Source organism: Solea senegalensis, linkage group LG13, assembly GCF_019176455.1.
Source record: "Solea senegalensis isolate Sse05_10M linkage group LG13, IFAPA_SoseM_1, whole genome shotgun sequence".
Lineage (NCBI taxonomy): Eukaryota > Metazoa > Chordata > Actinopteri > Pleuronectiformes > Soleidae > Solea > Solea senegalensis.
In genome coordinates, this window is record NC_058033.1 from 9,830,005 (window position 1) to 9,855,706 (window position 25,702).

At 39.9% G+C, this 25,702-nt stretch overlaps 1 protein-coding gene across 1 annotated transcript in view; it reads right to left on the reverse strand.

Annotated features, from left to right (window-relative positions):
- Positions 1–1,203: 1,203 nt before the first annotated feature.
- LOC122779709 (junctional adhesion molecule 3B-like) overlaps positions 1,204–25,702 on the reverse strand; it is a gene marked incomplete at its 5' end in the record, with an annotated part of 49,252 nt that continues 24,753 nt past the window's right edge. Inside the window, 8 exons of the mRNA XM_044042295.1 lie at positions 1,204–4,468; positions 5,147–5,201; positions 5,312–5,441; positions 5,550–5,649; positions 7,222–7,424; positions 8,190–8,342; positions 9,334–9,447; positions 9,546–9,614. Coding sequence (XP_043898230.1) covers positions 4,433–4,468; positions 5,147–5,201; positions 5,312–5,441; positions 5,550–5,649; positions 7,222–7,424; positions 8,190–8,342; positions 9,334–9,447; positions 9,546–9,614 — 860 coding nt within the window. The remainder of the gene's footprint in view (positions 4,469–5,146; positions 5,202–5,311; positions 5,442–5,549; positions 5,650–7,221; positions 7,425–8,189; positions 8,343–9,333; positions 9,448–9,545; positions 9,615–25,702) is intronic.

Below are 25,702 nucleotides of genomic sequence, written 5' to 3' on the forward strand. Positions count from 1 at the left end.
GTGATGTGATGTAGTAGGCTGCTCATAGAGGGCGGATGGGACGGTGTATTGTCACCAACAAGCTTTAACTGGACCCACGTTTATGGCTCATGGCTCCACCTGTCACTCACTCACTCACTCCCCCTGCATGCTCTCTTCCTGTAGAATCACAGGCTGTGTATGAAAGCTAAACCTTGTATGTAGACTGCAGTTTCCTGGTTATAGACTGTACAGGAGGTCACACAGGTACTGGGGCCCCAGGGCCGAGGGATTCCGAGGTGAGGCGGAGAAGGAGGAGGAGCATTTAGTAAATGATGCAGGTCTTGACTAGGAGCCAGTGAAGATGGATTATGGTGAGGGTGATGCAGTCAGACACTTGGAGATCAGCCAATCCTGGAGTATGATGCTTACTGGACAGAAATCTGACCAACTTTTCAGCAAGTTTACATCCAAACCCGTTTCCTCGTCATCAATAAAACAAGTCTCTGGAGGAGCTAGCTTTCTTGGAAACAGGAAGTGGAGTAACCTTTTCGTTTAATGAGGACTTAAGATTCCTTAAATGTCATTTCATCTATGTACAGTACATCTATCTATGTAACAAAATACAGCACACACATCCTCATTAATACAGAATCCTCACATTTAATCCAGTGTGTGGTGCAGAGAAACTGAACAAAAAATGACCTCAGATCTGCATTTTTTTTCATCTCATTGGCCTAAAAGCTCGTATAACTCCAAACACATGTCATATAATCCATAACTGAACCGCTTTAATGAGAAAGTCTGTAAAAAAAAGTTTGTGTGTAAAAAATAAAGTGAATTGAAGTGATTCATCAGACTCAAAGGCCTAAATCACCTCTTTTTTTAATGTGCTTTTTCTAACCCGTGTTGAGCCAAAGGTGAAGCGAGCTTGACTTGATTTTTCTGACTAAAAGAAAATGATCCGCTGGCTCCACCGCAAACGGCAATATATCATCATCCCTGCTGAGCTCATGGACTATAAAGCTCCTTATCCAGGAACACGCGCTGCCAGTTGGCACCGCGGCCAGAAAAGAACAAGAAAGTTGTTTTCAGTGGGGCAGGAAATGGGCTTCTGACTAAGATAAGAGCCGCGGATCGACAAAGACGCCCTCAGTGGGACGTCACATGGACCTTCACAGTGTGGACACTGTGCGACTGACACATGATCCACACAAAGGGAAAAAACAAACACACACACACGTCTCCAGTAACATAGGAAGTGAGTTTATTAATCACAAATTGAGTAATTAAAATAAAAAAAAACAAAAGAAAAGAAAAGAAAAACAACAAGCCGTAAAGAAACATTCTACTTCACAGAGTGCCGTTCAGAATAATCACCTTTTTTGTTTACAGGATGAGCGGCGAGCGCTGACGTAGAGGCCAACGTGCCCTTTAACACCAGCGCACAGTGTGACGCAAATATTAGAATCACTATCAGCATCCAGCCATAACTGAACGATCATTATAAATGGAAAGGCTTTATTTTCCACCACCCTCCTTTCCTTTTTTAAGCCTAATATTTTAGTACCATATTTATATCTTTACCAAAAATAATTCACACTATATTATTAGGCACTAATATATTTCTATATCTACTGGTTTAGAACATGTCTGCGCCTTCAAATCTATGGAAAAAAAACAACAACAACACTATGTACAAATTTGCAGATATGTAAAGAAGCAAAAAGTGGAGATTTGTGGTGACATCATTCCTCTCAGAGAGCACGGTCAAACTACTGCTGCTGCTTTAAAAGCACTTAAGAAGGAATAAAGGTCACATGAACCTGTCATTAACTGGGTTTATTTGTTTAATGGTACTTTTTTTCATCTCTTGGTTGATTGAACATGTTAAGGAGAATGAAAAAAATAGAAGGATGAGCTACTATGTGCAAACGTCGGGCTGATCGTCTCTACCACGACTGATACTCGGTTTACATTTTACCATAACGCTTACACCAGCTGCTTAAAAACAAAAAGGCAGTAAAAGACGTAAAAAATATGACAAACAAAGGGTCAAATTACCACTGAGTGTCTAGTTTGTCCCAAGTTTTGGAGAAAAATATAGCGAAATAACAATATTTCCGATGGTCTTTTCACCAAATTTCATAATAAAATCATGTCATGATAAATAGTGCTTAAATTTGAGTTTGAGAACTCTGCTATAAACGGTTTCTCCGTGTTAATGTGCAGAATCTGTAGGTACGAATCTGATCCTTAGCCACGAACCATAATAGTTAAAAGTCATGTTTTAGTTAATTCAATTGTTTCAATAAGAATTTGAGAGCCGTCTGGAATAATAAAATCTGGTTGTAGATTACAGCTGGTGGCTTTGTTGTTACGAATGATGATAAAAATGTTACGTTTTTTCAGTATTACAAATGGTAAGAGTTTCATATCGCCTCCAATAGCATTTGTTTTGGGTTGTTTTACATGTTCACCACTTAATAATCTTGAAAGAGAGAAAGAGAAAAAGAATAATCTATGTACAATCAGAAACACTGTTAACCCTCCAGACCCCAGATATGTGTGTCCTTTTAGTTCCAACTAAAAGGACAAACATGTTTGTTATACCAGCTCTGCTCTAATTAAGCATGAGTTAGACAAATGAGGCATCAGAAAATAATTCATAAAGGATTCAGGTCAGAGGAGAGAGAGAGAGAGAGAGAGAGTCTCCTCTGTGTGTCTCCTGCTGTGGTTGGCACCTTAAATTATAGTTTTTAAATAATCCCGGCGCTGATGACATGTCACAGTGAGAAGCCGTTCACACGCAGCGTCTAAAAAAAATCCTTGAAAAATGATGCGTGTAAGGAGACAGAAATATTTTTAAGCAAAGCATCCAAAACATGGGAGCTGCTTAGGTGACTGGAGTTGCTGTTGCAGTTGTTTTTCTCTCTCACTCCAGCTTTGTTGTTTGCACATAATATGGAGGAAAAAGAGTGAAAAACAACTGGGTGCATCCTTTGGAGTTAACTACTTCTTTGGGTCGAGTATTAAAAGACTTGCTCTCGTTTGTGCCTCCATGTGAACGGTCCATACCACGATAAACACACTAACAGCTCTTGGATTTTCATCTCTGCAGTTGTTTTGTTTCAGAACAAAAAAAAGAGCATGGGTTACTTTCATTAGACTGAGTGTTAACAGCACTTTTGATAAAAAACTCATAAATATAATAAATAAAAAGTGAAGATCAGGGAGCAAATGTGGGTAATTCATTGCGCTTCCAAACATCTCTTTTTTTAAAAAAAGTAAAACTGAGCCAGCAGTGTTTCCAAACGCTTCCAATTTAGTGGGATTAAAATGTCCGGGTTAGTGTTGACCGCAGTAGATGTGAGTAGTTTGGTTGTAGCTCCACTGTTTGTTTGTTTGTTCTAGATCTGGAAGGTTAACTCGCAAACCCTGTATTATTATAATTATTGTTATTATTATCTTTTAATCATTATTATTATTATTATTATTATAGTTGAAATACTGAACATAATGTGTGACAGCAAAACTATGTATCTCGGACAGCAAGATCAATATATACAAGACCGACAACAAGCATAGAAGGACACTTAAAATGAAGAAGACGCAGCACTGATTGTGGACAGTGTTTCACAGCATTTGACTGGCACTCTCCAAAACCTCTTACTATCTACAAACACCCACATGGAAGCTACACTACCCGACCCCCTCGCCCGGTTGAGACATTACATAATAAGACTGCCGATCACGTCATGATATGCTAACACAAGTCTTTTTTTTTTTCCTTTCTTTTTGTTCAGACTGCAAACGTGTAAATGCTGAACGCAAAGTGGTTAAAGTACGACACTTTTTTCTCTTTTTTTTTTCTTCAATCCACAATCAAATAATAATAATAATAATAATCATAAAAAAAAGAAGAACACATGTTAGTATTTTACAAATATTTAAAAAAGTAAACCTTTATCTATAGGCATTTTAAAATATATTCCATCAAAAATAGTCTGACAAATTTCAACAGTAGAAAAAGAAACGTTATACAAATGACAAAGAGTTTTTGAAGCGAAAAGTTTTACAGTAGAAACACGTCATGGATAGAGTGACTTTAGAGGAGAGAGCGAGAGAGAGAGAGAGAGAGAGAGAGAGAGAGATATGCCTCTTTGTCCTCCGCTTACATCGGTGTTGAAAAACCATGCAGTTACTGTCTAGAGCTCCATAATGTAGCAAAACAATTCAGCTGGTGGTGATGAGAGTTGACAAACTCAACCCAGTCCCTATGCGTGCAATAGCTGTACATGTTGTTCTGTGAGGTCTTGTCACCTTTGGCAAACTCGAGTTGTTGGGCTTCGGTTGCGCTGCGCGCTGAGAGCATGGGCTGTTGGCGGCTCCGTGGTCAGACAGTGTGGAGCGTGCTCCCACGTGTCCCGTCTCTCGCTCAGCACAGTGCCCCCCCTCTGCGTCCTCTCCCACCTCAGATCACAAATGACGACTTGTGTCGGAAATCCCCCTGCGGAGAAGCAGCAGAGCCACACAGAGGACGACCGTTAAAAACTCGATGCGTGACAGCAGGAGTGTTCGACAGTCATCCAGATAAAAAAGTTTCGCGCACCATTTCCTGTACTTTAGCAGAGATTTTGATCTCTGTCTGCAGAGTGGGAATCAGGAATAGAACAAATTGCGCACATGAGTCACACTGTTGGCTCCTGTGCTCCTGAATATTATCATCTTTTCATTAAAATCTGCAACGTGCCGCCGATTAGTCGACAAAAGGCCTCAAATGACAGCCCTTTGGTAGCCCTAATTGTTACCATGGCTACTGCTTGTTTCTCTTGTTTACAGACAGTCAGTGTAAATTACTGTTAATATACACATTGGTAAGAGATAAAATATATATGGTGCTATATACAGTACGCAGGGAGGGAAAGCAGCAGCTGCACAAACCCTAACCCCGAATATAATATAATATAATATAATATAATATAATATAATATAATATAATATAATATAATATAATATAATACAATACAATACAATACAATCATAATTTTTATACTTTTTCACTGCTGACACAAAGATTTCCCAGATTTCACACCGAGCTGGACTGTTCTAAGTCATTTTTTAAAAACAAACTTTAAATAAGTGTATCAGTTACAAATTGATCCAATTCTAAGTGCCGTCTACAAACCTCGTCTTCCGTCCTGACGTAGTCCACTCCATCTCCTCTGGCTGGAACTTTGTAACTGAAGGAACACGGAGCACATTACGGTTTGATGGATGACAGGGCTGAGGCAGTGCAGCCACATTGATTTGTTTAATCATTTTAAAATAGGACGATGTGTGGACGTCTTACTTGTTTCCTGTCTGTTTTTGACTGGAGAAGTAGCCTTTCTTGTACGCACAGCAGATGCCTACTGTTATACACAGGAGCACGACAACCACCACCAGCACTCCCAGCAAAATCCCCACCAAGTCCAGATCAACTGTGGGAGGACAGGTCACAGGACAGGTCACAGGCCAGGTTTAAAGACTCACACACTATCACTTTCATATTCATTTTAGCCCCATGTGTGCATCACTGACATACTTACACACTTCCATTTTCTGGGGTAGACACTCAGCTTGTCCCGCGTCGTTCCTCGCTCGACAAAAGTACTCTCCTGCATCTTCTTTCCTGACCGCAGTGAACTTCTGCATGGGAGGTATCGAAATCGAGCAATTATTCAATCAATTCGTTCATTAAGTTTCAGTGTTGGTTTTGTTGGCATTGTCATCACCTTCACTGGTAATGTCACCGTCAGTGATTTGTTTATTTGGGCCCATGATTCATTGTTTCAATTGAATTGTTGCTAGGAGCAAATAAAGGAAGAAAAATACAGAATCTGTCACTGTTTATATAAATTGTATTTAAAGTAATTGCACAAAAGACAAGAGGCTAAATACTGGCGCAGTCAGCACGGAGAGGAAACCTTTTACAGAATTAGACGTAGTACAGTGAACACATGAGTGCAGAATGAGATGTAAATATCACACTTTTCACAGTAAATGAAGCCTGAGGCAGCGCTGTGTCCATCTTTGAGGGAACATGCCAGAGATGCTCACGGTGCTCTGTTACGTTTTAGCCTTTTTAAAAACGACATAAAACTGCGGGGAGTCCGTGCCTCTGTCTCTCTCTGTGTGTGTGCAATCACTTTCAAACTCACTGCTGCTCACCATGTGCTATCACACGTGCACTTTCTGTCATGTTATGAAATAACAGAAGCAATAATTTAAGTCATTAGTTTTGCATAGAAATCAGCTATTCTGGACATTTTTGCCAGAGTTGAAAGACGGGAGTTATAATTGATCATGTACTTCGACAGCAGCAAGGAATGAATGATAAATTAATTAATTAAAACATCAGTCAAAAAACTTTAATTGAAAGTTATGCTACATATTTTCCCTTCCTTCAAGCCCCAAGTGTATGTACAACAAATAATTAAGTTATGGTAATGGAAATTGTAGTATTTATTTATTTATTTATTTTTTATTATAGTATTATCTACTATTTAGGGGAAATACTTTTTTTAATTTGCAGGAATAATACATTGCAGAATAATGCAAAATTTAAGGGGGGTGGAGTGGCTCAGTGGTTAAGACCGGTACCCTATGTGCGAAAAACATCATGGTCGCAATGGTCGCAAGTTCGATTCCACCCCTCGCTGATTGTACTCAATTCCATTGTAAGTCGCTTTGGATAAAAGCGTCTGCTAAATGACATGTAATGTAAAGACTCATGTTTCGCAGTTTCTGAAAAATCCCACATTGAAAATGTATCTAATTAAATAATACAAGTCAATTAAAAACACAAGTAATTATAGAATGGCACTTATTCCACTCTTTGCACCAGTTGTTGATTATTTTAAAAATAAAGAGTCAAAAAAAGAGATAAGCCCAGTATAAAAAAACCCCGTCCTTGTCCATTTACGGTACAACAGTGTCACATAAAGAACATCCGTGGAGTTTTTCTGTGACGTGTCACCTTCTCAGAGGCCAGCACCAAGGTTGACAGGAGAGTGAAGCAGGCACGGGGAAGCGAGTGAGAATTGAGGAATGTGCAAACGAGGACAGCAGATTCCCCTCGTGGCTCGAGTGCGCTCACACCATCAACTGTCTCCCCAAAATATCCGCCCCCACCCCTGGGCGTCAGGCCACCGACCCCGCTGCCCCGCCCTTGCCGCTCATGTGCCCTTGTCCCAAAGACATGCGCGGCACATAACTCACCAGAGTTCCCTTTTCCGCGTTGAGAATGTACGAGGAGTTGAAGAACTTCAGGCTGCTCTTTGGGTCGTCGGGAATCTCCTCCTTGTTCTTGAACCACTGGTACTGAGAGTCGGGGAAACCCTCCTCCTCCACGCAGCTCAGCTCAGCCGGTTTCCCAAACGGCACCGATTTGGGGACAAAGCATTTCGGCACCACGGGCTTCACTGCAGTAACACAGAACACATGATCATGGTCACACACATGGCTTCACAGCTGAGATAAGTCTTTGTATTTGCTGAGCATCACAAAGATAAAAAACAACAGATAGTATTGTCTCATGATGCGACTGCGACCCGCTGTAAGACCTACATGAAACAATGTCGTCCTCGTGGCTTTACGGTTCACTGGAACCACTGACCGCAATGACACGACCAGATGGGTACACGATTTTCGCCCTGTGCCAAAAAACGCCACCAAAACACGCGCTCGCTTTCTTTAGAACTGCAATTCATAGTAGATGCAGTTTCAGAGGTTTCCTCTTATAGCCCAGAACACGCCTTTGCAGCTGGGCAGGTCTGGTCATAACGCATCCTAGTGTGTATGCCAAGGGGCTGGTGCGACCTGCAGCACAGTCTCATCTTACAGCATCCAAAGTGTCAGGGCACAATAATAGCTTGTTTCCTGCTTGAGCCTTTATATTTCGATGCATCCGTCTCACATGTTTGACTTGACATGTAACATGTAACACACACCAGTTAATTCCTAATCCCAACCTTAAAGACCCTGTAAAGCGAATACAGCGTTTCTTCTCCTCACACATTCTATTAGAGCTGCAACTAACGATTATTTTCATAAATCGATGAATCTGTCGATTATTTTCTCGATTAATCGTTTGGTCCATAAAATTTAACGACAATTCAAATGTAGGTAACATATACAAGAACACACAAACACATAAATTCATCAATGATGCTGGTAAGTTGACGTACCTCTTACAACGAGATCGATCACAATCTCATCAAATGACTTCTGGTCATTAACAGCAGTGACCTCGCAGCGGTACTTCGCGGTGTCAGATCTCGTGGCGTTGAGTATCAGTAGCGAGGCGGGTTCTCTGAATATCGCTCGGTTCTCGAGATCGCCTGTCGACAGGAACACATCGTCAACAACATCACAAATAAAAGGTACAAACTGTAAAATAATTAAATTAATTAGTATTTGTACACATTAAAAGTTGTCCAACAGATCTTAATCTTCAATACAGGTGCATGTTATACATGTACATGAATTATATACGTTGCTCTGGACTCTTTTATAAAGACAATTACTTAAATGCTGAACTGCGTTGTGGGTCTGTTGCTGAGGTTGAGAAATGTCTAACTTTCCAAGAGTCAGCTTGACTATAAGCCGATGAAATCACACTTTGTAAATATTCTAGAACAGGCACTCAAATCAAATCACATTTTTAAGTCTAGTTCAAACACTACACAACCCTGAGCTCTGGAACAAGGAACTATAAAAATATGACAAAAGAATAGATGGTTTTCTTTTACATACTTTTGATGGCATATTTTTTAACCCTTTAAGAACCAGTGTATCGCAGACCACACTCTTGCGCAAGCACACTTTGCATTAGTGTAATTAAGCGATGGTTTGTGCTATTGGAAAAATTCCAACGGTTTCTGTTTTTGGACATTGAGTCAAAAACAACTGAAACAAATGTTATTTTAAATATGTTTTTTACTGTTAAAATTTCAAATTTAACGCGCAACTTCTGGTGTTCATGTACAACCTTTTGTTTTTCTTCATTATAATTGTTAATACATTACTTTAACATGCAGTAAATTGTAAATAACTGCCAGATATTGAAGGTTATTCTAGAAAATGGGCAAAAGGCACAGGACATTTTCTGGCCCTTCTATGGTTAAAATAAGCAAAAAAAAACAAACATTAGGCTAGGTGTTAAAGAGTTGAATATGCTTCCTTTGTGTTAATTCTACATAATAGCAGAAAAGAAGCAATTATGACGATTAATCATATCAACTCTTCAATCAATTAAGATCAATATCAACTCTTCAATTAACATGAAAAAATATGCAAAAATACCAAACAAACTGTGACTTAATACCCTACCTATGATTTTGTTGTCAAAGAACACATAACTTGGTCCACCGACTGTAATCTTCTTCCATTCCACTCTGGGCCTCACTGTAGAGATGGACTCAATCACACACGATAACTCGATTTCTGTGGGGCAGAGAAGAGGGTGAATACTATTAATTCAAGGCTGACGTGAAAGACATTTTTTATCAGGGTTTATTTTTTAATTGTTCATTGGCTCTTACTGTCAAACTCATTGGTCCACGGTGAGGCATTGTCTGTCTTTAGCTCCACCGCTAACACAGTGAGGACACCTGGAAAACAAGAGGAGAAGACGCCACATAGCATATGAGCATATCTGCACAGCATGAATTTTCATGATACCGTGATGATCTCATGTTGAATGCTGAATACAAGTGCCGTGTCTTTTTAAAAATATTCTTCTTCTTGCAGATTTGTAACCCTTTCACCTTTAACCATCTTCAATTTCACAGTCACATTTTACTCGAATGGAAATGTTAATCTCAAATCAAGCGTGATGTCATGTGATGATCTGGAGCTTTGTTCTTTCGGTGTCCAAATTTAGTCGTGTTGGTCAAAGCATTATATGTGTATGAATGTATGTAATGAGGGTGGGGGGGGGGTGCTCGCACACTGGATAATTGTGCAGGGAGGCATGTGCCCTTTTCAGGGCAAGTCACAAGTCAGTATTTCAACTGCCTGCCGAGCGAGCCCCTCCTCTCTCTCTCTCTCCCTCTCTCTTTGGGCCTGATGGTGTTGCCCAAGTGGGACAAATGGTGCAAATGCACCCTTGACAGATCTGTGTTGGTATGTGGTGGAGGGATAGGGCCTTGAGAGGCGGCGCTGCTGAATCATCGTGACAGCCTACGGTCGCGCAAAATTAATCCCCACAAAGTCACTTTCACATGAATGTTCACTAAAGAACAGACTCATCAACACGTCCACAGACGTGACATGTGTGTCTACATTAAATAAATGAATGAATGAATTGAAATCAGCCTGATGCCCTATCCATGTGATTCTGAACCTGCTTCCAGAATGATACACACTGTGTGTTCAGTCAGGTGTGCTCTGAGACTAATTACTAGCACCGCTGGGGCCCTCGTTTAAAGAAAGAGGGATAACCTGACCTCCACTGAGTGTCATGTGGATCCACAGCAGTGTCTATGGTCACCTACCAAAGCAGACGGGGTAAGCTGATTAGGACAGAGTCTTTCTGGAGATCATGACAAGACGACAGCTTGTTTTTAGCCACCACTGACAGTAATAACACTGCGCGAACTGGGTCACAATTACATTTGACATCAAGAGACCTCCCCTCAGGAAGCGTTGTCGAAAGTTTAGTCTTCACAGTGACTTTTTCTGTGCTCCGAGTCCATACTTGGACTGCACTTGGCTCTTGTTATTGTAATTACACAGGTATGAAAATAGAAAGTAAATTTGCAGAGCCGTTTTTCATTTGATCATGAAAGCAGAGATGTATCAGACGCCCACCCTTGGTTGCTGATAAATAAAATGGATGATCATCTCTCTTCCATCTTCATGTGCAGCATTAGAAAAAGTCCAAACCAGCTCCAGGCTGTTGCGCTTTATCTGACGCTGGCTTCATACAGGAATAAATAAATAAATGAAAGGCCGATTTCATTCAAACAACTTGCAGTAGAGTACAACAGCTGATGACAATAATTAAAGGTTAAATTTACATAATATTTGATTTAGCTTTGCGGCTCCAAATGTGATTTGAAAACTGAGATCTGTGCCAAAGATGCAGAGACAACAGAGTCAGGTCCCAAGATAATAAAGTCTAGTTTTACAGCACCACACGAGAAAAGTGTTTTCTATCTGACTGAGAACTTTACCAAAGCCTTGCACAGAGAGTAAGGAGCAGAATGTGCACTTCTTGATTCAGAGAGATGACAGTGAAAGAGACGCCAATCCAATTCAGTCACAGCTTGTCACCTACGCTGCACACAAGCACTCTCGCAGAATGAAAAGGCTGTGCGCTTTCAACTTCCAGTGTTTCTGAGCTCCTCTTCTTCTACTACTGTTGCAACACCGATGTCAGCCATCTTCAAATGAAAAATGCACAACTGAGTCATCTCTGCACGCTGAGAGGTTAACGACGACAGAGTCCATGGACAATCCTGTCAGTTAACTTAATTCATACATGCTATATTTACTGTTTCTGACAAAAGCTTGTGTATGCCAGGCATGCCACTGCTTACTTGTGGGTTTAAATTTCAGATGCACTGCATGTACTGTGTAACTTAATACCATATCTAACTAGGCCAAGTATGCCAAGAGTCCAAAATATCAGAATATGTTCTTCTGAAATAGAATCATAAGTTGACAATAAATTATTCCAGGTGATTAATTTAGTCCCATGACTTTTTCATTAAATGCAACACTCAGTTTCATCATAATTGCAAAGAAGTAATAGCGGTTACCACCCAACACCCCCGCATCCCTGTGCTCCTCCTTAATTCGGAGGTATTAGACCAGATTAGGTGACTAAGTGAGCTTGACGTCGAGATAAAAAGCTTGAGGTCTGTCATGGAAACAGCTGTCCAGGAAAAGACATGAAACCCCCACTCAAAAGGAGTGTACATGGAGATCCGTCTATAATTTTATCTTCAGTATGAAACAGGAACAGTAGACCATAATAACGACGAATGATCGCTTGATACCACTTTTCATAACTGTAGACAAATCACAGACGCATAAACTTGTGGGATAAATATTCTAATCCTTTTAACCCTTTAGTGTATCGCAGATGACACGTTTGCACTTTGCATTACATCATCTTTGCATTTTGGCTAAGCCTCAAACAAATGTGATTTTAAATATGTTTAAAATGTTTTAAATTTCAAATTCAACACACAAAATCTGGTGTTCATGCACAACGACAGTGTCTTTATAAATAAAACCTTTTGTTTTTCTTCAAAACAATATTTTAACATGCAGTAAATTGGCAGATATTTAAAGTCATTGGGTTACAGAAGAAATAAATAACCCACAACATGTCTCAGTTAAGCTGCTGCTGCGTCTATTTTTTAATTAAATAAAAAAATGATATATTTTAGCTTAATATTAATCCACAAAGCTGCGCCGCTCTTACTTACATTTCGTCAGCTGTGCTAAGTGAATTACTTAATTGATAGTTAGGGTTTAAGGACTGTATTGGATTTGACTTATTTTCTTTTTCTGATCTCTGATCCAGTAAATTCTCTCAATCTATGTCATTAAGGTATGGCGGCCCTGATATTTGCTCCAACCTACTGCTCATCATAAGTGAACTAACTCCCGATTTTCGCTGCACAGCAGGAGATGGCAGCCCACACAAAACACACCCAGCACTATCTATCTTCATCCCACTCTTTCTTAACTGGATAAAGTGAAATGATTGATCTCACATTTAGTATCACAACAATAACTAGTACCGCAAGCGGTAATCAACGGGTTCGAGCTTGACGGCTCGCGGGTCTCCCTGCGCCCACCTCGTCGTGCGAGTCGTCTAGCTCATCTTCCGTTCATTCACCGCTTGCGGCAGTAGTAATTTTCAGCTTAGACTATTTTCAGCGTCCATGTGCTAAGTTAGATGGCACTTCCTGTTTAAAATGGCCGACTTCCTGTTTGGTGAAAGGTGTGTCCGTAAACGTGTTCAGGGACGTTCCTTTGACTCACATTTCAAGTTTTGTGAAGATTGGAAAATGTTAGACTTGACTTCCTGTTTCGGGAGTTCTACTTCCTGTAGGGAGGTTATCCTTTACAGCACATATGTCAGAATCAAGGCCCGTGAATGAGTTATGTCTGGCTAGCGGGATGATTTTTAATTACTATTAAAACCGGCTTGCACTATTATGTGCCCTCAGCACCATAATACTACAAATCCCAAGATGCACTGCGAGTGCGATCCCGTGTCATCATTCATGAACAGCATCACAGTCACAGTGGAGGACTAAACATTGCTGTCATTTTTCATCTCCCTCTCCCCCAAATAGACAAATAGAAAAGTAGACGGTGAAAACAGGGTTTTCAAGACAGGTGGGAGGCAGAATAATGTTCACCGAAGTAAAAGGAAAGCCTGTGTGTCTTGTGTGTGGAGACAGTGTGTCGTTATGAAAGAATATAACTTAAGAAGGCACTATGAAACATGCAACTGTTTTGCACTTTTCAAGTTTGCACTAACTTCTAATTTTATTATAAAAGACAGACATTGGTGAGGATCAGAGCAGCACACTGATTTGTTTTGTAACATGCTGTTTCATTTTTGCATTTATCTTGCCATTGAGCTTTGAAGGAAAATAACATTTTGCTGTTTACCTGTTAAAAAGAAGAAGAAGGAAAAACGTTTTCAATTTGTTACTGAAAGAGCCTTGAGAAAATATTGCAACTGATTTAATTTAATTTAATTTAATTTAATTTAATTTAATTTAATTTTATTTTATTTTATTTTATTTTATTTTATTTTATTTTATTTTATTTTATTTAATTTAATTTAATTTAATGATTGAGTGCAATATAGGCTGTGGTATTGGTATTGGTTCAATATGTGCAGTAATTGCAAGTTTTAATAAATATTTAACCCTCCACCTGTACCATTTTTTTTATTTTGGCCCCCGTGTATTTGACTTTGGCATTACTGCTTTACAGACATGTTCCGGACGGGTCTGAGGTCTCACGTATCAAGTTTCAAGTGGATACAACAATCCCAATTAGAGCAGCATGAGAAACTGTAAATGTTAGATTTGATAGATTTGTAGGCAAATGCCTCCATCATGTGGCGAGCAATGGTTACTGCATGAACAAACCACTCAGTTGAGGGAATCCTTTGCATTTTTGCCAGGCAACACCGTTGAACGATTTGTTATCATATTCAGCAAGCATCATCTACCATGTGTTTTACATGTTTTCATTCATTTTGAGTATGATACAATGAAATTTGTTAAAGTTATAAGGGAAATTGTGAAATTGTATTTTCTGTTACCACCAGAAGGCGCTGTTTTCAAAATGTACAGTTTTTGCATGAGCATCTTCAGCAATATCCCATCATCGATCGTCACGAGTTTGGTTAAGATCTGACCTTCCATCGCAAAGTTATAAGAGTTTGTTGTTGTAGCGAAATACCAGACGTCATATTGTCTGCCGTCAACGGGGGCACTGTTTTTGAAAGTGAATATTTTCATATAGTCATCTTCAGGGATTGACTATCATCAATCCTAGCAAGTTTGGTTCAGATTGGAATAGTATTCGCAAAGTGGTAGCAGTTTGTTTTTTGTCGCAAATATCTGACTTTGCAGTGTTGTCATGGCAACACTGTTGAACAATTTGTTATCATATTAGGCACGCATCATCTACCATGTGTTTTGAATGTTTTCCCAAATTTTGAGTTTGATACAAGGAAATTTGTTAAAGTTATAAGGGAAATTGTGAACTTGTACTTTCTGTTACCACCAGGTGGCGCTGTTTCCAAAATTTACAGTTTTTGCATAGGCATCTTCAGCAAAAGCCCATCATCGATCATCACAAGTTTGGTTAAGATCTGACCTTCAATCGCAAAGTTATAAGAGTTTGTTGTGTGTTGCGAAATACCAGACTTCCTAGTGTTTGCCACCACCAGGAGGCGATGTTTTCAAAATTTACAGTTTTTGCATAGACATCTTTAGCAAGGGCCCATCATCGATTGTCACTTGTTTGGTTAATATCTGACCTTCCATGGCAAAGTTATGAGAGATTGTTGTGTGTTGCGAGGAATTGTGATTTTCGCCAACTTTCCTGACCTTCTTCTTGTTCGCCGTGATACTTAATGAAAAGATTTTGATACCTTTGGATCCTCAACTTGTTCACAGTGACCTCACAAAGTTTCAAGGTGATCCCATGAAAGCTCTATGACAAGTGCGTTCACATACCATTGGTGCGAAATGGCCAAAATCTGCAAAAAATGTACTTTCAATCCAAGATGGCGGCTTTCCCGTTCGTTTTAGAGCATAGGCTGCTTTGAATTTTTTGACCGTCCTGACCTAAGGAACGCGTGAGTACCAAGTTTAGTGCATGTACATTAAACGTGCTCCTCAGGAGGACAAGTTTTACGGGTTGTAAGAGTTTCGCCTTTTGTTGTGAAAAATATGAATGAACGCCAACTTTGGCGCCCCCTATCTCAAAACCATGTGACATTTTAAAAAACTTTTAATAACTTTAGATCCTCAACTTATTCACAGTGACCTCACCCAGTTTGAAGGTGATCCCTTTAAAGCTCTATGACAAGTGCGTTCACATACCATTGGTGCGAAATGGCCAAAATCTGCAAAAAATGTACTTTCAATCCAAAATGGCGGCTTTCCTGTTCGTTTTAGAGGTTCGGCTACGCTGACTTTTTTGACCGTCTGGACCTAACGAACGCGTGAGTACCAAGTTTCGTGCATGTACATTCAACGTGCTCCTCAGGAGGACAAGTTTTAGGGGTTATAAGAGTTTTTCCTTTTGTTGTGAAAAATATGAATGAACACCAACTTTGGCGCCCCCTATCTCGTACACCGAGCGACATTTTAAAAAGCTTTCAGGAACTTATGCTTGGCAACTTGTTCACAGTGACCTCACCAATTTTCAAGGTGATCGCACAAAAACTCTAGGACAAGTTCATTCAAATATCAGGTGTCATAGTGTCTGCTGTCACAAGGGGGCGCTGTTTTTGAAAGTGAATATTTTCATATAGGTGTCTTCAGGGCCGGACTATCATCAATCCTAGCAAGTTTGGTTCAGATTGGACTCAGATTCGCAAAGTTGTAGCAGGTTGTTTTTTTGTCACAAATATCTGACTTTGCAGTGTTGCTATGGCAACACCGTTGAACCATTTGTTATCATAATAAGCACGCATCATCTTTCATGTGTTTTAAATGTTGTCACAAATTTTGAGTTTGATACGATTAACTATGTAAAAGTTATTACCGAAATTGTGTATTTGTTGTATTTTCTGTTACCACAAGGAGGCGCTGTGCTAAAAATTTACAGTTTTTCCATAGACTTCTTCAGCAATGGTCCATCATCAACCCTAGGTAATTTGGTTGGGAAGTGACCTTCTATCGCAAAGTTATAAGAGTTTTGTTGCCTGTGGTGAAAAATAAAAATTTTCACCAACTTTGCCGGCCCCTTTCTCGTACACCATGATACTTATTAAAAAGTTTTTAGCAACTTTAGATCCTCAACTTGTCCAAAGTGACCTCACCAAGTTTGAACGTGATCCCATGTAAGCTCTAGGACAAGTTCGGTCAAATACCGATGGTGCGATATGGCCAAAATCGGCAAAAAATGAATTTTCAATCCAAGATGGCGGCTTTCCTGTTCGTTTTAGAGCATAGGCTACGCTGACTTTTTTGACCATCCCGACCTAAAGAACGCGTGTACCAAGTTTCGTGCATGTACATTAAACGTGCTCCTCAGGCCCACAAGTTTTAGGGGGTGGAGCAGTTATTTGCCCCGCCCACTTTCATTTTTTAACGCACATTCCCCGAAACAGTAATAAACGTAAATTTACACCAGGTCTGATGCGCTTGCAAAAATTGGTGAGTTTTGGGGCATGTTCAGGTTCTCTAAAACGCGATTTACTTTGGTGAAGAGGAAGAAGAAGAAGAAGAAGAAGAAGAACAAGCGGTAATTGACGGGTTCGAGCTTGACGGCTCGCGAGTCCCCGTGCGTCCACGTCGCCGCGCGAGTCCTCTTCCTCATCTTCCGTTCATTCACCGCTTGTGGTACTGGTTATTTTCAGCTGCATCCCCGCGCAATGTCAGGCGTGTCCTTTTAAAATGGCCGTCTTCCTGTTGGGTGAAAGGCGTGTCCGTAAACGTGTTTAGGGAAGGTACCTTGACTTACATAACAAGTTTCGTGTGGTCTGAGGTCTAACAGTGTGATTTCGTCTATAAGTTGTTATTTTTGTGAAAAACAACTGATGGTATCAGAATTGAAGCTGAATTTTAGAAATAACTAGTTATTTTTGTGATAGAACATCTGATGGTATAAGAATTTAGGGTGCATTTTCTCTTTTTTCCCTCTGTTACTTTTTCGCTCTTCCCATTTTCCCTGTTTTTTTTTTCCTTGGCCCCCCTTGCAGTACCTTTTGCCCCATCTTTCCCTTTCAGAGCAGCATGAGAAACTGTAAATGTTAGATTTGATAGATTTGTAGGCAAATGCCTCCATCATGTGGCGAACAAAGGTTACTGCACTGACGAACCACTCAGTAGAAAGGATCCTGTGCAGTGTTCTTATGTCAACACCGTTGAACGATTTGTTATCATATTCAGCAAGCATCATCTACCATGTGTTTTACATGTTTTCATTCATTTTGAGTATGATGCAATGAAATTTGTTAAAGTTATAAGGGAAATTGTGAACTTGTATTTTATGTTACCACCAGAAGGCGCTGTTTTCAAAATGTACAGTTTTTGCACAAGCATCTTCAGCAAGATCCCATCATCGATCGTCACGAGTTTGGTTAAGATCTGACCTTCCATTGCAAAGTTATAAGAGTTTGTTGTTGTAGCGAAATACCAGACGTCATATTGTCTACCGTCAACAGGGGGCACTGTTTTTGAAAGTGAATATTTTCATACAGGCATCTTCAGGGATTGACTATCATCAATCCTAGCAAGTTTGGTTCGGATTGGAATAGCATTCGCAAAGTGGTAGCAGTTTGTTTTTTGTCGCAAATATCTGACTTTGCAGTGTTGTCATTGCAACACTGTTGAACAATTAGTTATCATATTAGGCACGCATCATCTACCATGTGTTTTGAATGTTTTCCCAAATTTTGAGTTTGATACAAGGAAATTTGTTAAAGTTATAAGGGAAATTGTGAACTTGTACTTTCTGTTACCACCAGGTGGCGCTGTTTCCAAAATTTACAGTTTTTGCATAGGCATCTTTAGCAAAAGCCTATCATTGATCATCACAAGTTTGGTTAAGATCTGACCTTCAATCGCAAAGTTATAAGAGTTTGTTGTGTGTTGCGAAATACCAGACTTCCTAGTGTTTGCCACCACCAGGAGGCGATGTTTTCAAAATTTACAGTTTTTGCATAGACATCTTTAGCAAGGGCCCATCATCGATTGTCACTTGTTTGGTTAATATCGGACCTTCTATTGCAAAGTTATAAGAGTTTTGTTGCCTGTGGCGAAAATCTTAAATTTTCACCAACTTTGACGCCCCCTTTCTCGTACGCCATGATACTTATTAAAAAGTTTTCAGGAACTTTAGATCCTCAACTTGTCCACAGTGACCTCAGCAAGTTTGAAGGTGATCCCATGAAAGCTCTATGACAAGTGCGTTCACATACCATTGGTGCGAAATGGCCAAAATCTGCAAAAAATGTACTTTCAATCCAAGATGGCGGCTATCCTGTTCGTTTTAGAGCTTCGGCTACGCTGACTTTTTTGACCGTCTGGACCTAAGGAACGCGTGAGTACCAAGTTTTGTGCATGTACATTCAACGTGCTCCTCAGGAGGACAAGTTTTACGGGTTGTAAGAGTTTCACCTTTTGTTGTGAAAAATATGAATGAACACCAACTTTGGCGCCCCCTATCTCGTACACCGAGCGATATTTTAAAAAGCTTTCAGGAACTTATGCTCGGCAACTTGTTCACAGTGACCTCACCAACTTTCAAGGTGATAGCATAAAAACTCTAGGATTAGTTCATTCAAATATCAGGTGTCATAGTGTCTGCTGTCACCAGGGGGCGCTGTTTTTGAAAGAGAATATTTTCATATAGGCGTCTTCAGGGCCAGATTATCATCAATCAGAGCAAGTTTGGTTCAGATCGGACTCGGATTCGTAAAGTTGTAGCAGTTTGTTTTTTGTCACAAATATCTGACTTTGCAGTGTTGCTGTGGCAACACCGTTGAACGATTTGTTATCATATAAAGCACGCATAATCGACCATGTGTTTTGAATGTTTTCCCAATTTTTGAGTTTGATACGATTAACTCTGTAAAAGTTATTACCGAAATGTTTATTTTTTGGATTTTCTGTTACCACAAGGAGCCGCTGTGCTAAAAATGTACAGTTTTTCCACAGACTTATTCAGCAAAGGTCCATCATCAACCCTAGGTAATTTGGTTGGGATGTGACCTTCTATCGCAAAGTTATAAGAGTTTTGTTGCCTGTGGCGAAACATTAAAATTTTCACCAACTTTGCCGGCCCCTTACTCTTACGCCATAATACCTATTGAAAAGATTTTGATACCTTTTGATCCTCAACTTGTCCAAAGTGACCTCACCAAGTTTGAAGGTGATCCCATGAAAGTTCTAGGACAAATCTGTTCAAATATCATTGGTGCAAAATGGCCAAAATCAGCAAAGCATTTACTTTCAATCCAAGATGGCGGCTTTCCTGTTCGTTTTAGAGCATAGGCTACGCTGACTTTTTTGACCGGCGTGACCTAAGGAACGCGTGTACCAAGTTTTGTGCATGTACATTAAACGTGCTCCTCAGGACCACAGGTTTTAGGGGGTGGAGCAGTTTTTTGGCCCGTCCACTTTCACCAGGGGGCGCTGATTTTGACTTGAAATATTTTCACATAGGTTTGTTCAGGGCCAGACTATCAACAATCCTAGCAAGTTTGGTTCAGATTGGACCAGGATTGGCAAAGTTGTAACAGTTTTTTTTTGTAGTATTTTCTACCACCACCAGGAGGCGCTGTTTTCAAAATGTATTGTTTTCGGCAATATAGTCGCCTTCAGCAACTACCCATTATCAATCATAGGAAGTTTGGTTGGGATTGGATCTTCCATCGCAAAGTTATAAGAGTTTTGCTTTTTGTTGTGAAAAATAGGAATTTACACCCACTTTGGCGCCCCCTATCTCGTACACCATGAGACATTTTTAAAAACTTTTGATAACTTAAGCTCCTCAACTGGTTCACAGTGACCTCACCGAGTTTAAAGGTGATCGCACAAGAACTCTAGGATTAATTCCTTCAAATACCAGAGGTCATATTGTCTCCGTCACCAGGGGGTGCTGTTTTTGAAAGTGAATATTTTCATATAGACGTCTTCAGGGCTGGACTATCATCAATCCTAGCAAGTTTGGTTCAGTTTGGACTAGGATTCGCAAAGTTGTAGCAGTTTGTTTTTTGTCGCAAAAATCCGACTTTGCATCATTACCATGGCAACATCATGTAACTCTACGCCATCATATTGAGCATGCATCATCTACCTTGTGTTTTGGGTGATTTTTACCAATTTTGAGTTTGATACGATAATCTCTGTAAAAGTTATTCCCGAAATTGTAAAAGTAACTTTTTTTTTTAATTTTCTGCCACCACCAGGAGGCGATGTTTACAAACTTGACAGTTTTTGCATAGGCCTCTTCAGCAAGGGCCCATCATCAATCGCCACAAGTTTGGTTAAGATCGGACCTTCTATCGCAAAGTTATAAGAGTTTTGTTGCGTGTGGCGAAAATCTTAAATTTTCACCAACTTTGACGCCCCCTTTCTCGTACGCCATGATACTTATTAAAAAGTTTTCAGGAACTTTAGATCCTCAACTTGTCCACAGTGACCTCACCAAGTTTGAACGTGATCCCATGTAAGCTCTGGGACAAGTTCGTTCAAATATCCATGGTGCGAAATGGCCAAAATAGGCCAAAAATGGTCGTTCAACCCAAGATGGCGGCCTTCCTGTAGGACTTACAGCGGCGCTAGCACGGACTTTTTGGACCGTCCTGACATGTTTAACATGTGTACCGACTTTCGTGCATGTACGTGAAACACGAGAAAAATCGGCCTGATGAAAGCTGTTTTTAATTTTCGTAAGCCCCGCCCACTTTCAATTTTGTACGCAGTGTCCCCGAAGTACTATCAGACGTAAATTTACACCAGGTTTGATGCACTCGCAAAAATTGGTGAGTTTTCGTGTATGGGAAAGGCCTCAAAAAGGCGATTCATTTAGAGGAATAATAATAATAATAATAATAATAAGAATAATCTTCACAGTTTCAATAGGGTTCTTGCAACCTTGTTGCTCGAACCCTAATAAGAATAAGAATAAGAAGAACTAGTACCGCAAGCGGTAATCAACGGGTTCGAGCTTGACGGCTCGCGGGTCTCCCTGCGCCCACCTCGCCGTGCGAGACGTCTAGCTCATCTTCCGTTCATTCACCGCTTGCGGCAGTAGTAATTTTCAGCTTAGACTATTTTCAGCGTCCATGTGCTAAGTTAGATGGCACTTCCTGTTTAAAATGGCCGACTTCCTGTTTGGTGAAAGGTGTGTCCGTAAACGTGTTCAGGGACGTTCCTTTGACTCACATATCAAGTTTTGTGAAGATTGGAAAATGTTAGACTTGACTTCCTGTTTCGGGAGTTCTACTTCCTGTAGGGAGGTTATCCTTTACAGCACATATGTCAGAATCAAGGCCCGTGAATGAGTTATGTCTGGCCCACGGGATGATTTTTAATTACTATTAAAACCGGCTTGCACTATTATGTGCCCTCAGCACCATAATACTACACATCCCAAGATGCACTGTGAGTGCGATCCCGTGTCATCCTTCATGAACAGCATCACAGTCACAGTGGAAAACTAAACATTGCTGTCATTTTTCATCTCCCTCTCCCCCAAATAGACAAATAGAAAAGTAGACGGTGAAAACAGGGTTTTCAAGACAGGTGGGAGGCAGAATAATGTTCACCGAAGTAAAAGGAAAGCCTGTGTGTCTTGTGTGTGGAGACAGTGTGTCGTTATGAAAGAATATAACTTAAGAAGGCACTATGAAACATGCAACTGTTTTGCACTTTTCAAGTTTGCACTAACTTCTAATTTTATTATAAAAGACAGACATTGGTGAGGATCAGAGCAGCACACTGATTTGTTTTGTAACATGCTGTTTCATTTTTGCATTTATCTTGCCATTGAGCTTTGAAGGAAAATAACATTTTGCTGTTTACCTGTTAAAAAGAAGACGGAAAAACGTTTTCAATTTGTTACTGAAAGAGCCTTGAGAAAATATTGCAACTGATTTTATTTATATTTTGCTTAATTTAATTTAATTTAATTTAATTTAATTTAATTTAATTTAATTTAATTTAATTTAATTTAATGATTGAGTGCAATATAGGCTGTGGTATTGGTATTGGTTCAATATGTGCAGTAATTGCAAGTTTTAATAAATATTTAATCCTCCACCTGTACCATTTTTTTTATTTTGGCCCCCCGTGTATTTGACTTTGGCATTACTGCTTTACAGACATGTTCCGGACGGGTCTGAGGTCTCACGTATGAAGTTTCAAGTGGATACAACAATCCCATTTAGAGCAGCATGAGAAACTGTAAATGTTAGATTTGATAGATTTGTAGGCAAATGCCTCCATCATGTGGCGAACAATGGTTACTGCATGAACAAACCACTCAGTTGAGGGAATCCTTTGCATTTTTGCCAGGCAACAACCATTTAACGATTTGTTATCATATTCAGCAAGCATCATCTACCATGTGTTTTACATGTTTTCATTCATTTTGAGTATGATACAATGAAATTTGTTAAAGTTATAAGGGAAATTGTGAAATTGTATTTTCTGTTACCACCAGAAGGCGCTGTTTTCAAAATGTACAGTTTTTGCATAAGCATCTTCAGCAAGATCCCATCATCGATCGTCACAAGTTTGGTTAAGATCTGACCTTCCATCGCAAAGTTATAAGAGTTTGTTGTTGTAGCGAAATACCAGACGTCATATTGTCTGCCGTCAACAGGGGGCACTGTTTTTGAAAGTGAATATTTTCATATAGGCATCTTCAGGAATTAAATATCATCAATCCTAGCAAGTTTGATTCAGATTGGAATAGTATTCGCAAAGTGGTAGCTGTTTGTTTTTTGTCGCAAATATCTGACTTTGCAGTTTTGTCATGGCAACACTGTTGAACAATTTGTTATCATATTAGGCACGCATCATCTACCATGTGTTTTGAATGTTTTCCCAAATTTTGAGTTTGATACAAGGAAATTTGTTAAAGTTATAAGGGAAATTGTGAACTTGTACTTTCTGTTACCACCAGGTGGCGCTGTTTCCAAAATTTACAGTTTTTGCATAGGCATCTTCAGCAAAAGCCCATCATTGATCATCACAAGTTTGGTTAAGATCTGACCTTCAATCGCAAAGTTATAAGAGTTTGTTGTGTGTTGCGAAATACCAGACTTCCTAGTGTTTGCCACCACCAGGAGGCGATGTTTTCAAAATTTACAGTTTTTGCATAGACATCTTTAGCACGGGCCCATCATCGATTGTCACTTGTTTGGTTAATATCTGACCTTCCATGGCAAAGTTATAAGAGATTGTTGTGTGTTGCGAGGAATCGTGATTTTCGCCAACTTTCCTGACCTTCTTCTTGTTCGCCGTGATACTTAATGAAAAGATTTTGATACCTTTTGATCCTCAACTTATTCACAGTGACCTCACAAAGTTTCAAGGTGATCCCATGAAAGCTCTATGACAAGTGCGTTCACATACCATTGGTGCGAAATGGCCAAAATCTGCAAAAATGTACTTTCAATCCAAGATGGCGGCTTTCCCGTTCGTTTTAGAGCATAGGCTGCTTTGAATTTTTTGACCGTCCTGACCTAAGGAACGCGTAAGTACCAAGTTTAGTGCATGTACATTAAACGTGCTCCTCAGGAGGACAAGTTTTACGGGTTGTAAGAGTTTCGCCTTTTGTTGTGAAAAATATGAATGAACGCCAACTTTGGCGCCCCCTATCTCAAAACCATGTGACATTTTAAAAAACTTTTAATAACTTTAGATCCTCAACTTATTCACAGTGACCTCACCCAGATTGAAGGTGATCCCTTTAAAGCTCTATGACAAATGCGTTCACATACCATTGGTGCGAAATGGCCAAAATCTGCAAAAAATGTACTTTCAATCCAAAATGGCGGCTTTCCTGTTCGTTTTAGAGGTTCGGCTACGCTGACTTTTTTGACCGTCTGGACCTAACGAACGCGTGAGTACCAAGTTTCGTGCATGTACATTCAACGTGCTCCTCAGGAGGACAAGTTTTACGGGTTGTAAGAGTTTTGCCTTTTGTTGTGAAAAATATGAATGAACACCAACTTTGGCGCCCCCTATCTCGTACACCGAGCGACATTTTAAAAAGCTTTCAGTAACTTATGCTCGGCAACTTGTTCACAGTGACCTCACTAATTTTCAAGGTGATCGCACAAAAACTCTAGGACAAGTTCATTCAAATATCAGGTGTCATAGTGGCTGCTGTCACAAGGGGGCGCTGTTTTTGTAAGTGAATATTTTCATATAGGTGTCTTCGGGGCAGGACTATCATCAATCCTAGCAAGTTTGGTTCAGATTAGACTCAGTTTCGCAAAGTTGTAGCAGTTTGTTTTTTTGTCACAAATATCTGACTTTGCAGTGTTGCTATGGCAACACCGTTGCGCCATTTGTTATCATAATAAGCACGCATCATCTTTCATGTGTTTTAAATGTTGTCACAAATTTTGAGTTTGATACGATTAAATATGTAAAAGTTATTACCGAAAGTGTGTATTTGTTGTATTTTCTGTTACCACAAGGAGGCGCTGTGCTAAAAATGTACAGTTTTTCCACAGACTTCTTCAGCAATGGTCCATCATCAACCCTAGGTAAATTGGTTGGGAAGTGACCTTCTATCGCAAAGTTATAAGAGTTTTGTTGCCTGTGGCGAAAAATAAAAATTTTCACCAACTTTGCCGGCCCCTTTCTCGTACACCATGATACTTATTAAAAAGTTTTTAGCAACTTTAGATCCTCAACTTGTCCAAAGTGACCTCACCAAGTTTGAACGTGATCCAATGTAAGCTCTAGGACAAGTTCGTTCAAATACCGATGGTGCGATATGGCCAAAATCGGCAAAAAATGAATTTTCAATCCAAGATGGCGGCTTTCCTGTGCGTTTTAGAGCTTCGGCTACGCTGACTTTTTTGACCAGCCCGACCTAAGGAACGCGTGTACCAAGTTTCGTGCATGTACATTAAACATGCTCTTCAGGCCCACAATATTTAGGGGGTGGAGCAGTTATTTGTCCCGCCCACTTTCATTTTTTAACGCACATTCCCCGAAACACTAACAACCGTAAATTTACACCAGGTCTGATGCGCTTGCAAAAATTGGTGAGTTTTGGGGCATGTTCAGGGCCTCAAAAATGCGATTCATTTGGTAGGCGGAAGAAGAAGAAGAAGAACTAGTACCGCAAGCGGTAATTAACGGGTTCGAGCTTGACGGCTCGCGAGTCCCCATGAGTTTGTTGTTGTAGCGAAATACCAGACGTCATATTGTCTGCCGTCAACAGGGGGCACTGTTTTTGAAAGTGAATATTTTCATATAGGCATCTTCAGGGATTGACTATCATC